Source organism: Scyliorhinus torazame, chromosome 5 (genome assembly GCF_047496885.1).
Source record: "Scyliorhinus torazame isolate Kashiwa2021f chromosome 5, sScyTor2.1, whole genome shotgun sequence".
NCBI classification, from domain to species: domain Eukaryota; kingdom Metazoa; phylum Chordata; class Chondrichthyes; order Carcharhiniformes; family Scyliorhinidae; genus Scyliorhinus; species Scyliorhinus torazame.
This window is the reverse complement of record NC_092711.1, coordinates 154,052,794-154,069,760: the sequence shown is the minus strand read 5'-3', so window position 1 is coordinate 154,069,760 and position 16,967 is coordinate 154,052,794. Positions and strand designations below refer to the sequence as shown.

Genomic DNA, 16,967 nt, shown 5'->3' with positions numbered 1-16,967 from the left:
ATTCCAACATTTTTTCAATAATAAATGTTAGGCTAATCGTCCTATAGTGTCTCGTTTTTTGCCTCCCTCCCATTTTGAATCAGGGGTTGTCACATGGGCAGTTTTCCAATCCTCTGGTACTTCTCCAGAATCCAAAGATTTTTGGAAAATTACAATCAATGCATCCACTATCCCTGTAGCCATTTCTTTTAGGATCCTAGGATGCAGCCATCCAAGAGACTTATCTTATCCCCATTAGTTTGTCCAATACAACTTCTCCAGTGATGGTATTTAATTGTTCCATTCGCATTCTTTAGTATTAATGGGATAGTCAAAGTATCTTGCACCATAAAGACTGATGCAAAAAAATCTGTTTTAACTCCTCTGCCATTCATTCCGTAGGGCAGAGACTCACTTTAGGTATCTGGGGGTGCAGGTTGCCCGGGAGTGGGGGAGGCTTCGCAGGTACAATATCACTAGTTTGGTGGGGAGAGTGAAAGCTGATCTGGCAAGGTGGGATGGTCTCCCTCTGTCACTGGCGGGTCGGGTACAGGTGGTTAAAATGAATGTTTTGCTGCGATTTCTGTTTATTTTTCAATGCCTCCCGATTTTCCTGCCAAAGGCTTCTTTCAGGGAGATTGAGGGAAGGATTACCTCGTTCATATGGGGAGGGAAGGCGGCCAGAGTGAGAAAGGTGCTGATACAGAGGGGAAGGCAGGCAGAGAGTTTGGTTATCCCGAACCTGATGTACTACTACTGGGCAGCGAATGTGGAGAAGGTGCGGAGCTGGGTCAGAGGGGTTGATTCCCAGTGGGTCAGAATGGAGGAAAGTTTGTGCAGGGGGTCGGGACTGAAAGCACTAGCAACAGCGCCGCTCCCGATAGCTCCGGGTAAATACTCAGCGAGTCTGGTAATAATAGCTTCATTGAAAATCTGGAGGCAGTTTCGCCAACACTTCGGGTTGGGGGCAGGGTCAAGGGAAATGCCGATTTGGAGGAACCACAGATTTGAACCAGGGAGGTGGGATGGAAGTTTTCGGAAATGGGAAGAGAAGGGGATTAAGACTCTAAAAGATTTGTTTCTTCGGGGTCGGTTTGCAGGATTGAGGGAGCTGGAAGCGAAGTATGGGCTAGAACAGAGAGAAGGGTTTAGGTACATGCAGGTTCGGGATTTTGCCAGGAAGGAGATACAGAGCTTCCCGGAGGAACCGGCCTCCACATTGCTGGAGGAGGTGCTGACGACAAGGGGACTGGAGAAGGGGGCAGTGTAAGCGGTGTATGGAGCTATTTTGGAAGAGGATAAGGTACCACTGGAAGAGATCAAAGCAAAGTGGGAGGAAGAGTTGGGAGAGGTTATTATAGATGAGGGGTTCTGGTGTGAGGTGCTCAGGAGAGTAAATGCCTCCACCTCATGTGAGAGGTTGGGGCTGATACAGCTGAAGGTGGTATACAGAGCACACCTCATGAGGGCGAGGATGAGGCGATTCTTTGAAGGAGTAGATGGTAGATGTGTGTGAATGTTGCGGGCGGGGGGGGGGGCTAATCAAGTTCATATGTTTTGGTCCTGTCCAAAGCTAGAGAAGTACCGGAAGGAGGTTTTTAGGGTAATTTCCGAGGTGGTGCACGTGAAACTGGACCCTGGTCTCCGGGAGGCCATATTCGGGGTGTCAAATCAGCAAGGGTTGGAAACGGGGGCAGAGGCAGATATTGTAGCCTTTGTCTCGTTGATCGCCCGAAGACGGATCCTGCTGGGATGGAGAACAGCCTCTCCACCCTGTGCCCTGGCGTGGCGGGGGGACCTGTTGGAATACTGGACCCTTGAAAAGGATAAATTTGAACTGAGGGGAAGGATGGAGGGGTTCTACAATTAATGGGCATTATTCATTATGCACTTTCAAAAACTGGATAACATCGAACATTAGTTGGGGGGGGTGGGTGGGAGGGTTGGGGGACTGTGTGTATGAAGGGTGACTACGGGTAATCCCTGATTTGTTTATGTAAACATGCGGGCTGATGTTTGTTGATTGGTGGGAGGATGGGATTGTTGTTATTGTTATGGGGATTGACATATTTGTTGCTGATTGTTTATTGTTGGTAGGTGTAAATTTGGCAGAAAATGTGAAAAAGGAGAATAGAATATATATATTTTTAAACTCCTCTGCCATTTCCTTGTTCCCCATAACTGACACAGCGGCGTGGAGGCACATGGTGGTTAGCACTGTTGCTTCACAGCTCCAGGGACCCGGGTTCAATTCCCGGCTTGGGTCACTGTCTGTGCGGAGTCTCCACGTTCTCCCTAATACTGCGTGGGTTTCCTCCCACAAGTCCCAAAAGATGTGCTTGTTAGGTGAATTGGACATTCTGAATTCTCCCTCTGTGTACCCGAACAGGGGCCGGAGTGTGGCGACTGGCGGATTTTCACAGTAACTTGATTGCAGTGTTAATGTAAGCCTATTTGTGAAAATAATAAAGATTATAATAATAAAGAATATCATTACTATCTCCTCAGATGTATTTTCTGAGGGGCCTCTGTGGAGTTGAGGTTTCAATCAGATCAGCCGTGAACTTATTGAATGGTGGAGCAGGCTCGAGGGGCCGAGTGGCCTACTCCTGCTCCTAATTCCTCTGTTATCACATCCTTTATAATAAATTGTAGCATTTTCCCTCCTACTGATGTCAGGCTAATGGGTCTGTGGTTCCTGTTTTCTCTCTCCCTCCTTAAATATTGGGGTTACATTTACCACCTTCCAATCTGCAGGAACCATTCCAGAATCTATAGAATTTTGAAAGATGATCACCAATGTATCCACTATCTCCACAGCCGCCTCTTTCAACACTCTGGGATGTAGAGCAGCAGCTTTTGGGGACTCATTAACTTTCAATACCATTAATTTCTCCAGTACTACTTTCTCACGAATACTAATCTCTTTCATTCCCTCGTGCTCACTGGTTCCTTGGTTCTCTGGTGTTTTGGGGACGATTTCTGTATCTTCCTCCGTGAAGACAAACACACATTGTTTAGTTTCTCTGCCATTTCCTTATTCCCCATTATAAACTCTCCTGTCTCTGCCTGGAATGGACCCACATTGGTCTTTGCTAATCTTTTCCTTTTCACATTCCGGTAGGAATTTTTCCTGTTGGTTTTTATGTTTCTCCCCAGTTTGCTCGCATATTCTATTTTCTCTTTATCAGTTTCTTGGTCCTTTGCTGAATTCTAAAACAAGTTCCCAATCCTCAGGCTCACTAATATTTTACCCACTTTGAGTCTCCTCCATTGATCTAATAGAATCTAACTTTTCTTGTTAGCCACGATAGCTTCATTTTGCTGTTTAATTTTTGCTTCTTAAAGGAATCTATATTTTATGTAAATAAAATGCGAGTGGTTGCCTGTCTATTGTCCATCGTCATACAAAGAACAACAAAGAAGAAAGGACAGCACAGGAACAGGCCCTTCGGCCCACCAAGCCTGCTCGGATCATGATGTTTGTCTAAACTAAAACCTTCTGTGCTTCCAGGGTCTGTATCCGTCTATTCCCATCCTATTCATGTATTCGTCAAGATGCCTCTTAAACGTCACTATCGTACCTGCTTCCATCACCTCCTCCGGCAGCGAGTTCCAGGCACTCACCGCATTCGGTGTAAAAAAAACTCCCTCACACATCTCCTCTAAACTTTGCCCCTCGCACCTTAAACCTCTGTCACCTGGTAATTGACTTTTCCAACCTGGGAAAAAGCTTCTGACTATCCACTCTGTCCGTGCCAGTCAATTTTGTAAACTTTTATCAGGTCGTCCCTCAACTCTGTCGCTCGAGTGAAAACAATCAGAGTTTATCCAACCTCTCCTCATAGCTAATAACCTCCAGGCCAGGAAACATCCTGGTAAACCTCCTCTGTACTCTCTCCAAAGCCTCCACATCCTTTTGGTAATGTGGTGACCAGAATTGTAGGCAATATCCACGTGTAGCCTAACTAAGGTTTTGTGCAGCGGCTGCATGACTTGCCAATTTTTATACTCAATGTCCAGACCAATGAAGACAAGCATGCCGTCTGCCTTCTTAGCTCCTTATCCACCTGCGTTGCCACTTTCAGTGATACGTTTATTGTAATTTCCCAATCTACCACAGACAACTTGCCCCTCATACCATGACAGTCTCCTTCTGTGAGAAACACCCAGATAAATTAGGCAAAAGAACCCTGTAACCACCATAGCCCATCTTCATGGCAACGTGGCTGCTTTGGGAACTAAATATCTTCCAATGTGCAAACACCTTTTCATTCTGTGCTCCTCGTCAAACTTGGAACCAGGTAATCGCAACTAGCCTCAAAAATGGTCAGCCCACCGGAGGCAGAGGTGCTAGACTGACCAGTCCAGCAGAAAGAAACCCTCCAATCATCACCATTCACCAGATGTCAGAATGAACAAAATGCAGTCCTGGATGTCAGTGAGAGCAGAAACAATAACAACGGAGCCAACATCTGCAATTTATTGTGAACTTGTTGGAGTCACAACAGGTGTGATGAATCACAAAACCCCCTCCCCACATTGAGAGCAGATGAATGGTCTTTCCCCAGAATTAACTCGCTAGTGTCTCCGGAGATGGGACGGATCATTGAATGTCTCCCCTGCTCAGAGTAGGTGAATGGCCTCTTCCAGGTGTTAACTCACTAGGGTTCCTGCAGGGTGTATGGATATCTGAATCCCTTCTCTCACGAAGAGCAGGTTAACGCCTTCTCCCCTGTGTGAACTCGCTGGTGTTTCCGCAGGTTGGATAACCAAATGAATCCCTTCTCACACTGAGAACAGGTGAACGGCCTCTCCCCAGTGTGAACCCGCTGGTGTCCCAGCAGGCTCCATGAAGTAGTGAATCCCTTCTCACACTGAGAGCAGGCGAACGGCCTCACCCCAGTGTGAACACGCTGGTGTGTCAGCAGGTTCGATGAAGTAGTGAATCCCTTCTCACACTGAGAGCAGGTGAACGCCTTCTCCCCAGTGTGAACTCGCTGGTGTCTCAGCAGGCCGGATGAAGTAGTGAATCCCTTCTCACACTGAGAGCAGGTGAACGGCCTCTCCCCAGTGTGAACCCGCTGGTGTCCCAGCAGGCTACATGAAGTAGTGAATCCCTTCTCACACTGAGAGCAGGCGAACGGCCTCACCCCAGTGTGAACACGCTGGTGTGTCAGCAGGTTCGATGAAGTAGTGAATCCCTTCTCACACTGAGAGCAGGCGAACGGCCTCACCCCAGTGTGAACACGCTGGTGTGTCAGCAGGTTCGATGAAGTAGTGAATCCCTTCTCACACTGAGAGCAGGTGAACGGCCTCTCCCCAGTGTGAACTCGCTGGTGTGTCAGCAGGCCGGATGAAGTAGTGAATCCCTTCTCACACTGAGAGCAGGTGAACGGCCTCTCCCCAGTGTGAAGTCGCTGGTGTGTTAGCAGGTCGGATGAAGTAGTGAATCCCTTCTCACACTGAGAGCAGGTGAACGGCCTCTCCCCAATGTGAACTCGCTGGTGTGTCCGCAGGTCGGATAACTGAGTGAATCCTTTCTGACACTTAGAGCAGGTGAACCGCCTCGCCCCAGTGTGAACTCGCTGATGTCTCTGCAGGACGGATAACCGAGTGAATCCCTTCTGACACTGAGAGCAGGTGAACGGCCTCTCCCCAGTGTGAAATCGCTTATGTGCCAGCAGTCCCGATGAAGTAGTGAATCTCTTCTCACACTGAGAGCAGGTGAACGGCCTCTCCCCAGTGTGAACTCGCTGATGTATCCGCAGGGTGGATAACTGAGTGAATCCCTTTTCACACTGAGAGCAGGTGAACGGCCTCTCCCCAGTGTGAACTCGCTGATGTTTCCGCAGGCCGGATACCTGAGCGAATCCCCTCTCACACACAGAGCACGTGAACGGCCTCTCCCCAGTGTGAATGCGCCGATGAACTTCCAGCTCAGATGGGACCCTGAATCCCTTCCCACAGTCCCCACATTTCCACCGTTTCTCCATGTTTTGGGTATCCTCGTGTCTCTCCAGGTTTGCCGATCAGTTGAAGCCTCGTCCACACACAACACGTGTACAGTCTCTGTCCGCTGTGAATGGTGAGATGTTTTTTCAGGCTGCGTAACTGGTTAAAGCTCTTTCCACAGTCAGTGCCCTGGAACACTCTCACTCGGGTGTGTGTGTCTCGGGGCTTTTCCAGTCACACTGATGTTTTGAAGCCGACAGAAAAGACAAACATTTCTCCTTCTAGATTCAAAGTCCGGTGATATTCAGTTTCAAGGAATTGAGAGACTCAGTCAGATTGAGATGTGACGTTTGAGATTTCTGTCTGTAATTCCTCCTCTTCTAATATCCTGTAAAAACAATTTACAAAAGTTACTTTTCTTCTCCTCATTTTGGAGAAGGTTTCCTGAGGGTAACGACAGTCTGGCCGTGAGGTTAATCCTCCGGGTCCTCAGTCTTATTGAGGAATGTCCCCTTGGGTCTATTGTGGTGGTGATTCTTTTGTATTTTTGTTATTATGGGAGGGTTTATGTGTTGTTGACTTTATCCTACTCTGGTACAGACGGGGCTTTTATCTGTGAAAGGAGCAATTTGGAGAAACTTTGGTGCCTCTGGTGTAAAGTGAGTTGGAGGAGGGGGTAATGGCGCACGCACGATTGTGGTGTGAAAATCTGTTCCTGTTCTCTCTTGTCGCCTAACTAATGGCGGCAGTTAATCTGCAAATTTTCTCAGGGAATGTACGGGGCATCCATCACCCTATCAGAAGGAAAAATATCCTCTCCTTTCGAAAGGAGAAAGTCGACATCGCTTTATTACAGGAAACCCATCTGGATTATGAGGAACACTTTAAATTGAGGCGGGATTGGATGGGGAAGTTTTTTTCACCTCTTTTTCATCCAGTAACAGACTTGTGGCAATGCTTATTATACACTATCCAAGCAGTCAGGGTAACTCTGCCGATTACAATGTGCATGTCAATTTCCTTTGTGCCGGTCCCCCCATCTCCCGTCCCTCCCCTCCGCCCCATCACTCGTCGTTTCTGGGTCCTTTCCTGGGCCCTTCACTGTACAATGGGAGTTATCTATTATTTACAAGTGGACGGTGCCCCCCCTCCCCCCCCCCCCACCCCCACCCATTGATGGGCCTCCCCCCTTCCACCCCGCGCACTCCCTGTCCTGTTTTAAACCTTCCCTTGGGGGGTTCCTCCTCTTGTGTTTTTGTTCTCGGCTCTCTGGTCTCTGTGTCAGTTGGTTTCTGGTTCTCCCACCTTGTCCCAGTAGCCCCCCCCACCTCTTTTCCTGCCTGCTCCCTGTGATCCCGTTGGCCCCCGTACACCCACCTCCCTCCCCAGTGTTCCATTGGCCGCTGGCTTCAAACAGGTCCTGGAACAAGTTGGTGAATGGCCTCCACACTTTGTGGGAACCATCCTCTGACCCTCGGATGGTGAACTTGATCTTCACCAGGTGGAGAAATTCCGATAGGTCTGCCAGCCAGTCTGAGCTGTGGGTGGTGCTGCTGATCGCCAGCCGAGCAGGATTCTCCAGCGGCCGATTAGAGAAGCAAAGGCAAGGGCGTCCGCCCTCTTCCCCATGAGTAGTTCTGTCTGGTCCGATACCCCGAAGACTGCCATTTGTGGGCACGGCTCCACCTTCATAACCATGGACATTGCCTCTAAATAGGCTGTCCAGAATTCGACAAGTCTGGGGCATACCCTGAACATGTGGGTATGGTTTGCCGGGCCCCGCTGGCACCATTCACATTTGTCCTCCATCTCCGGGAAGAACCTGCTCATTCGGGTTCTTGTCAGGTGCGCTCTGTGCACAACATTCAGCTGCATGAAGCTTAGCCTTGCGGAGGAGAAGGTGGAGTTGGTCCCGTTCAGTGCTTCGCTCCAGAGACCCCACCCTATTTCCGTCCCTCGCTCTTCTGCCCATTTTTCCTGGGTTTCGTCAAGTAAGGAGCGCATCCTTATTAAGAGTTGTCCGTACAGGTCCCCACAGTTTCCCTTCCCCAGACTGTCTGCGTCCAGTAACTCCTCTTGCATTGTGCTTCTCAGGGTTCCTGGGTGTGCTGGTGTCTCCTTGCAGAGAAAGTGTTTGACCTGGAGCTCATCCCTGTTTGGTAGGTTCAGTCTCTCCATCAGCTCCTCTAAGGTCGCTAGTCTATTTCCCGTGTAAAAGTCCCTAACCATCAGTGTTCCCCCACCCTGTCTCTACCTCTTGAAGGTGGTGTTGAGAATGGCTGGTGCAAACCTATGGTTGCCGCAGATGGGGGCCATGAAGGACACATCGGACAGACTGAAATGCTGCCACATCTGGTTCCAGGTTCTCAGGGTAGCTGCCACCACTGGACTGGTGCTGCCGGGGATGGGAGTGGGGCCCGGAGGGTCATTCCTGTACATGAGGACTCGTCCATCATCACCCATTCTATGACTGGGCCCTTTACCCATCTCCTCACTCTTTCGGCCGTGGCTGCCCAGTGTTAGTATTGCAAGTTCGGGAGGGCCAGGCCTCCCATGTTTCTTCTCCATTGTAGTACTATTTTAGGGATTTTGGAATTCTTGCCCCTCCGCACAAACGCCATAATCACTTTATCTATTGAATGGAAAAAGGCCTTGGGGATGTAGATCGGTAAGGATCTAAACAGGAAGAGGAACCTGGGCAGTACGTTCATCTTGATCATCTGCATCCTCCCCGCCAGGGAAAGCAGGAATCCATCCCATCTCTGTGGGTCGTTTTTGACTTCCTCCGCCAGACTGGTCAGCTTCCACTTGTGGATCCGTGTCCACTCGTGGGAAACCTGGATCTCCAGGTAGCGGGATTTGTTTTGGGCTATTTTAACTGGGAGGCCCTCCAGCTCTGCCCCTCCCCCTCACCGGGAAATCTTTGTTTTTGCCCAGGTTGGGTTTGTGGCCCAAGAAGATTCCGAACACTCTCCGGGGAGGAGGGGGTCCTCGGAGGCGTACAGTCCCCGGTAGAAGGCCTTGAACGCTTGGTTGACCTTTTTTGGTTGGGCTACGGGACGGCTATGGTTGGGCGGCACGGTAGCACAGTGGTCAGCAATTTTGCTTCACAGCGCCAGGGTCCCAGGTTCGATTCCCGTCACTGTCTGTGTGGAGTCTGCACGTTCTCCCCATGTCTGCGCGGGTTTCCTCCGGGAGCTCCGGTTTCCTCCCACAAGTCCCGAAAGGCATACTGTTAGGTGAATTGGACATTCTGAATTCTCCCTCAGTGTACCCGAACAGGTGCCGGAGTGTGGCGACTAGGGTATTTTCACACTAACTTCATTGCTGTGTTAATGTAAGCCTACTTGTGACAATTATAAAAATTATTCTACCAGTCTGCCTCTGTTATCCTTTACCTGGGCTATTTCCCTAGTGGTTGCGTTCTTTCTCAGCTGGTGAACCAACAGGCGGCTAGCCCTCTGTGCTCATAAAAGGTCCCCCGTGCCTGGTGGAGTTGGTCACTGCTTTCCTGGTGGGGAGCAGGTCAAAGTTCTTTTGCAGCTTCTTTCTCTCCAGCAGAAGCTCTATGGTCAGGGCCTCGGAGTATCGTCTGTCAACCTCCAGAATGGAGTCGATCAGTTGCTGCCTAACCGCTCTCTTTTCCCTGTCTCTACGAGCCTTTTGGCGATTATTTTTCCCCGAATCACAGCCTTCAGTGCCTCCCAGAACGTGGAAGGTGAGACTTCCCCGTTCTGGCTGTTAGTGATGTACTTGCCGATGGCCGGTGATGTTTTCTGGCAGAAGACCTTGTCGGCCAAGAGGGTCGTGTCCAACCTCCATGTGGGGCATTGGGTTTGTCCCGTCTCCAACCTCACATCCATGTAATGTGGAGCGTGGTCTGAGATTCCAATCATGGATTATTCCACTCTGACTATTTCTGGAAGCACCGATTTCCCCACAACAAAGAAGCCGATGTGAGTGTAGACCTTGTGCACTGGTGAGAAGAACGAGAATTCCTTCTCATCCGGGTGTAAGAACCGCCAGGGATCCACTGCCCCGCCTGCTCCATGAACCGCCAGGGATCCACTGCCCCCGTCTGCTCCATGAACCGCCAGGGATCCACTGCCCCCGTCTGCTCCATGAACCGCCAGGGATCCACTGCCCCCGTCTGCTCCATGAACGTTCCCAGTTCCCTCGCCATGGCTGTCATTTTCCCTGTTCTGGGATTGATCTGTCAGTAAATGGATCCTGTAAACAGGTGTGAAGTTTCCCCGCTCATGATCAGACCGTATCCCCCCCTCTTCTATCTCCCTCCCAGCCCACTGTATCCCCTCCTCTTCTATTCTGCCCCCCACCCCACCGTATCCCCCTCCTCTATCCTCTCTTTCTCCCCCCCCCCCCCCCCACACACAGACGCTCTCTTCCCAGTGGGAGATGTGCCACGGGCCCTCTCTCTCCCGTACTTCCTGGCACTAGCTTTCCCGCTGGTGTGCCCCCCCCCCCCCCCCCCACCCAGGATCGATCTGACCCCCATCCTACACCCGCTCTGCTTGTGTCCCTGCTGCCTCCTCCTCACCCTCTCCTGCGCTCTGCTGACCTCGCCCCCTCCCTCCTATGAGCTGGCTCCCCTGTTCAGTGCGAGGTGACGCCCTGTCGATGTCTGGCGGTTTGGGGAAGCTGTCCCTCCCAATCAGATTGCCCAGCATTTGGGCCACGTAGTCGATTGGGGCCGCCGACCCGCTTGCTCGCCACTCCTGTCCCTTGCTGCAGTTTGTGACCCTGCAGCCTTTCGAGCTGTTGCTTCCTAGCATTTTGTTGTCCGCACTATTGTTGAGGGTGAGGGGATGTTGAAGTCTGATTTTGCGGCTAAATTCGGCCGACAGTGCCTATTTTTCTGTTGTATGGAGGAGAGCCACCTGATGTGTGACTGCTCAGCACATCCCCGTCACAAGTTCCCTCTCTTTTGAATGTTGACTTGAAATTGCGATCTTATGTTTTGGCGATAAGGCTGGAGGACATCCTTCCGACAATCGTGCGGGAGGACCAGACTGGGTTTATACGGAGAAGATTTTCCAGTAACAACGTTGGAAGGTTGCTGAATTTGATTCAGGCTGTTCAGAAATATGCATTGGATGGGCTGGTGATCTCCTTCGATGCATAGAAAGCTTTTGCTTGAGTTGAGTGGAATTATCTGGTGTATCCGCTGCGAGGCTTCGGGTTGGGTGAGGATTATATTGAGTGGATTCAATTGTTACATCACAGACCGGCAGCGGCGGTGCTCACCAATGGTTTACGGGCATCGAATTTTCAGCTTCAGAGAGGGACTAGACAGGGCTGCCCTCTGTCCCCCTTGTCCACTGAGCCAATGCCAGAGGCTATCAGATCGGAGTCTCTGATATCGGGACTGGGGGGTGGGGTGAGGCAGCACAAGATCACTCTGTGTGCACATGACGGGCTGCTGTTTGTGTTGAACCCCAGTGTTTCAGTCCTGGACATTACTGGAGTAGTGGATAGATTTTTTTTAAAGTATTTTCATTCTGATTTTAACATTTGTAACACATAACATTACAAAGTAAAACCAACACAAAACCTCTAAACCCACCCCAACTCCCTAACCAAACTCTTCACCTCCCTCCCCTCCCACCTAGCAGTTCCTTGAAATTATAGAACATAGAATCCGTACAGTGCAGAAGGAGGCCATTCAGCCCATCGAGTCTGCACCGGCTCTTTGAAAGAGCACCCTACATAAGCCCATGTCTCCACCCTATCCCTGTAACCCATTAACCCCACCTACCCTTTAATGGAAGCCTACAAAACCTCAGTTTCCCTGCTCCAACCCCACACGTACTCTGCGTTCGCCGCCCAATAATAGTATAACAGGTTCAGCAGGGCCAAGCCTCCTGACTGTCGCCCTCTCTGAATCACCGTCTTCCGAATCCTTGCCACCTTATCTGCCCACACAAACGATTAAACCAACCAATCCACCCCCATAAAGACCAATTTTGGCAAAAAGACCATTAGGCACCGAGATAAAAATAAAAACCACAAAATGTTCATCTTAACCAGCTGCACCTGATTGTGGATAGATTTAGTGCCTTCTCTGGTTATAAGATGAATTTTACTGAGTCAGAGGCCATGCTGGTGAGGGGAGGGGGGGGGGGGGGGGAGGGTGTTGCAGGGTAAGCCCCCTCCTCTTGCTAAGTTCTCAATCAGATGCTCCCCCCTTGGGATTTAAATATCTGGGAATATCAATGACCCTTTTTCAGACAGCTATATGGGGCCAACTTTCCACAGCTGATGGTGACTATTAGGTGGGACCTTGCCCGGTGGTCGGCTCTTCCGATTTCATGGTGAGGGAGGATCACCTTCATTAAAATGAATGTGTTGCCCAGACTGCATACCCTCTGCAGATGCTGCCTATGCTGCTGTCAACCATGGTCATTCAGGAAATTAATGGAATGATTAGTACATTTATCTGGAATAAAAATAAACCTCACCTCAACTTAGTTAAGCTCCAATCACCAGGAGCTAAAGGTGGGTGTCTCCGGAATATCAGGCTTTATCAATTGGCCTCTCATCTTAGTTTCACATGGAATTTGGTTACGATAGACCCAACATCCATCAGGCTCGATATGGAAGCAGGCCAATCAGTTCTCCCTCTATCCAAAACTGGCACAGATTGATTACAGAATGTATCCCATTGCAATTGTAATGTCTGTACTTCATTCTAAGTCTGATGCATTTGTTAAATAATGAGACCCCTGTCTCAAATATATGTGCTCCAATTTGACAGACTTGCTCCTCCAGGGATTTCCATCAGTGAATTCAATTCAACTGAGCCCAGAGTAGGGCACAGTGAGGCACAGTGGTTAGCACAGAGCCAGGGAACCAGGTTTGATTCCTTGAATGCCTATCTGTGTGGACATGGACATTCGCCCTGTGTCTGTGTGGGTTGCCTCTGGGTGCTCCAGTTTCCTCCCACAGTCCAAAGATGTGCAGGTTAAGTGGATTGGTCATGCTAAATTGCCCCTTAGTGTCCAAAGATGTTAGGTTAGGTGGGTTGACGATGATCAATGCACCGGATTATGGGAATCGGGCGGGGAGTCTGCCTCGGTGAGTGCATTTTCTGAGGGTCAGTGCAGACTTGAAGAAGCGAATAGCCTCCTTCTGCACTATAGAGATTCTGTGTCATCTATGTTATTTTAATTCAACTATGCTGTTAGTCTGTTTTGGGGTGTGCATTGGTATCCTTCTGTTTTTATATTATCTTACCCTCTTTCCCCACTCACTCTGTTAACCGGTTGTTCAATTGATCTGGCATTTCATATAGCGGCTCTGGTCCCTAAAATATCCTGCTACAAATTAATTCTGCAATGTGTTGCTTGTATTTATGCAGCAATATCAGTTGTTCTACACTGTACCCATTTTCCATCAATTTTTCTGTTAGTCTGTTGCATTCATTATTTTAAAAAGTTTTTAAAAATCACAAAAGAAATATTAAAAATCTGTCCAACTCATCCATGAATATATTCATGATGTGGAGATGCCGGCGTTGGACTGGGGTGAGCACAGTACGAAGTCTTACAACACCAGGTTAAAGTCCAACAGGTTTGTTTCGATGTCACTAGCTTTCGGAGCGCTTCTCCTTCCTCAGGTGAATGAAGAGGTATGTTCCAGAAACACATATATAGACAAATTCAAAGATGCCAAACAATACCAGGAATGCGACCATTAGCAGGTGATTAAATCTTTACAGATCCAGAGATGGGGTAACCCCAGGTTAAATTCACACCTCTTTAACCTGGGGTTACCCCATCTCTGGATCTGTAAAGATTTAATCACCTGCTAATGGTCGCATTCCAAGCATTGTTTGGCATCTTTGAATTTGTCTATCTATGTGTTTCTGGAACATACCTCTTCATTCACCTGAGGAAGGAGCAGCGCTCCGAAACCGAGTGACATCAAAACAAACCTGTTGGACTTTAACCTGGTGTTGTAAGACTTCGTAATGAATATATTCATTGACTCTCAAACTCCACTGGTCCATGTGGAAGAGAAATCCAGAAACTAACAACCCACTGAGGGAAGAGATGACTGGAAATATATAACATAGCTACAGTACAATATTACACAACTGGAGTTAATAATAAATGTACTTTATTACAGACCATATGTAATATATCTAATCTGTACCATTTAAAAATACTAGACATATCTCTGTCTGATATTAATTTACTGACCCCTTAAATGTGAGCCATCTCCAGGGGAAACCAGCCTTTAATTGTGAACATTGGGAAAGAGGCCATCCTTTTAGCCAGACAAATAAATGTGTCGAGCTGAGGGAACAAAGGATGTCAATGTCTTTGAGAGAGAGAGAGAGAGACCTGGGCCTAGCTTTGCAGAGTCTGCACCCTCCCTGGATTCACTTCCTTTCCCTTCAGTTGCTGCAAGTGACCAATTAAAGGTGAGAATGAGAAAAGAAATGGAAAGGGGGAGAAAGGAAAGTTTTTACTCACAGATGTTGGAGACACAGGAGGAAGTTTCACTTCCAATGCCCGCTTTGTGACGTCACGAGAACCCGATCTGAATCAACCAATAAGAATCACTCTGTTCAACTGACGTTTTCGGGTCTCAGTGCGCAGGCTCGGCACGCGGACACGGGAGCCCCGAAGCCCCACCCCCACCAGTTTCCCCCTGTACCTCCTCGAGACAAAGGTTTCCAAAAAACCGGCTGATGGATGCAGCCAGATCGAGAAGCAACTCGGTGAGCTCCCCCTGGCCCGGGACTGCGCATGTCCCAAGGAAGAGGGGAAGTTGCGTAGGTGCAGGGGAGAGCCCGCCTCCTGACCTTCTGAGGTTTTGATCATTGGAAAGAGTTGTGGGACCGGAAGGACTCTCGTCCTCCAGCCAATCAGCGCGCGGGCTTTGTGTGAATGATTGAGCTTCACACAGACTGAAACTTCCTCCGGTCTCCAACATCTGTCAGTAAAACACTTTCTTTTCTCCCCCTTTCCATTTCTTTTCGCATTCTCGCCTTCAATTGGTCACTTGCAGCACCTGAAGGGAAAGGAAGTGAATCCAGGGAGGGTGCAGACTCTGCAAAGCTTAGTCCAGGTCTCTCTCTCTCTCAAAGACATTCACATCCTTTGCTCCCTCAGCTTGACACATTTATTTGTCTGGCTAAAAGGATTGTCTCTTCCCTAATGTTCACAATTGAAGGGTTCTTTTCCCCCAGGAGATGGCTGACAGTTAAGGGGGCAGTAAATTAATATCAGACGAGAAATGTCCAGTGTTATATGGCACAGAGCAGATATATTATTGATGGTTCTGCAATAAAGTACATTTATTATCATCCCATTTTCTCCAAATGAAATGTGTAACAATGGGTACCTGCATGGGTCCTAGCTACGCTTGCCTAACACAAGACCCTGCTTCCATACCCGCATGTCTATCCTTGTCTTCTGCAGTGTTGCAGTGAAGCTCAATGCAAACTGGAGGAACAACATCTCATCTTCCGGTTAGGCACGCTAATTCCTTCCGGTCTCAACATCGAATTCAACAACTTCAGATGATCAGCTCCACCCCACCTCGACCCATTTGTTTTCATCCCATTTCATTTTAACTGTCTTTTACCATTTATTTCTCTCTTGCCTTTCTTTATATATATTTACCCCCCATCTTCTCCACGTTTCCTTACCCTTTCTCCCCTTTGCTTCCCCCTTCCCCTCCCCCCACATCTACAACTTCACAGTTTACCCTCTGATGTTAATTTCTCTGCAGTTTGGCCTTTCACACCTTTTGTTCTCTCTGGGGACTGCCATTAGCACTCCCCTTGCATTCTGTGGCTATTAGCACCCCGTTTCCCTTGGTTTCTGTGGCTATGACTCCTCTTTCATTCTCACTCCACAATATAAATATTTCCCACTTTCTCTGTCTTTTAGCTTTGACAAAGGGTCATCTGGACTCAACGTTAGCTCTTTTCACTCCCTACAGATGCTGCCAGACCTGTTGAGATTTTCCAGCATTTTCTCTTTGGTTTATTATCATTTCTTGTCTTGTAATATTGTTCTGTAGCTATGTTATATATTCCTAGTCATCTCTGCCCTCAGAAGGTCGTTAGTCTCTGGAATTCTCATCCATAGTGACCAGTGGAGGCGGGGAGGGTCATTGAATGTTTTTTACGGATAAATTGGACAGATTGTTTTAAATCTGTTTATTATTATATTTTTAAAAAACATTTTTTTAAGCATAACCACAACAGAGTAACAGTAAAATTGGTGGGAAATGGGTACAGAGCAGAACAAGAGCTATTGCCAGCAACAATACAACAACATTTTGCAATAGAACAACCAGATAACAAGTTAACATCGTGGGCGCGATTTTCCGAAGAGGAAACAAAGTCCCCGAGCGAGCACGTTTGGTTGCATGTTTCATGCCACTCTCAGCGCTGAGAAACACATGGCTATTCAACGTGACACTCATTGTATAGAGGACCGGAATGGGGACGCACAGCCAAGGCTGCACTTAGCCCGTTTTCTACTGTGAGGAGCTTCGCTGGCCGGAACTCCCCAGTTTAGCGAGAGATGGTGAGGCCATTTTTAAATGATGTCTCAATCTCCAAGGCTCCAGAAACGAGCCCTGACCTCCCGACCCCACCCCCTCCAGCCCGATCGCACTATGGAAGGGTCGCCAGCCACCCGAACCCCTCTCAAGACACACGCTGGGCACCCCCTGCCCGATCACATGCACATGCAAAAAATGCCAGCCTGGCAGTGCCAGGCCAGCACCCAAGTGGCACTGCCAAGGGCCAGGCTGACCCTTGTCACCGTGAACATTGTCCTCTTATTTCGCAAAATGACCCTGATCCTCGTCCCATAGCAGGAATGGTAGGTCTGTCCCACCCAGCCCTTCCTTAACCGCAGCCGGTCCTTCTCCCTCAGATGTGTCTCTCGGAGGAAGACTACGTCGGCTTTCATGCTTTTCAGGTGGATGGAGACTCTGGATCTTTTTACTGGGCCGTTAAGTCCCCCATCGTTCCAGGTGACTATTTT

The 16,967-nt window shown here is 48.8% G+C and overlaps 1 protein-coding gene across 1 annotated transcript; it reads right to left on the bottom strand.

Annotated features, from left to right (window-relative positions):
* Window positions 1–4,440: 4,440 nt before the first annotated feature.
* LOC140420117 (uncharacterized) lies at window positions 4,441–14,594 on the bottom strand. Its single transcript, XM_072504133.1, has 2 exons — window positions 14,433–14,594; window positions 4,441–6,322 (listed from the first exon to the last, which is right to left on the bottom strand). Exon 2 carries the CDS (start codon window positions 5,973–5,975, stop codon window positions 4,686–4,688), a length of 1,290 nt encoding a protein of 429 aa, XP_072360234.1. The 5' UTR covers window positions 5,976–6,322; window positions 14,433–14,594; the 3' UTR covers window positions 4,441–4,685.
* Window positions 14,595–16,967: the final 2,373 nt, after the last annotated feature.

Excerpts from the sequence above, each read along its gene's own strand:
- LOC140420117 (XM_072504133.1), bottom strand. The coding sequence starts at position 5,975 with ATGGAGAAACGGTGGAAATGTGGGGACTGTGGGAAGGGATTCAGGGTC.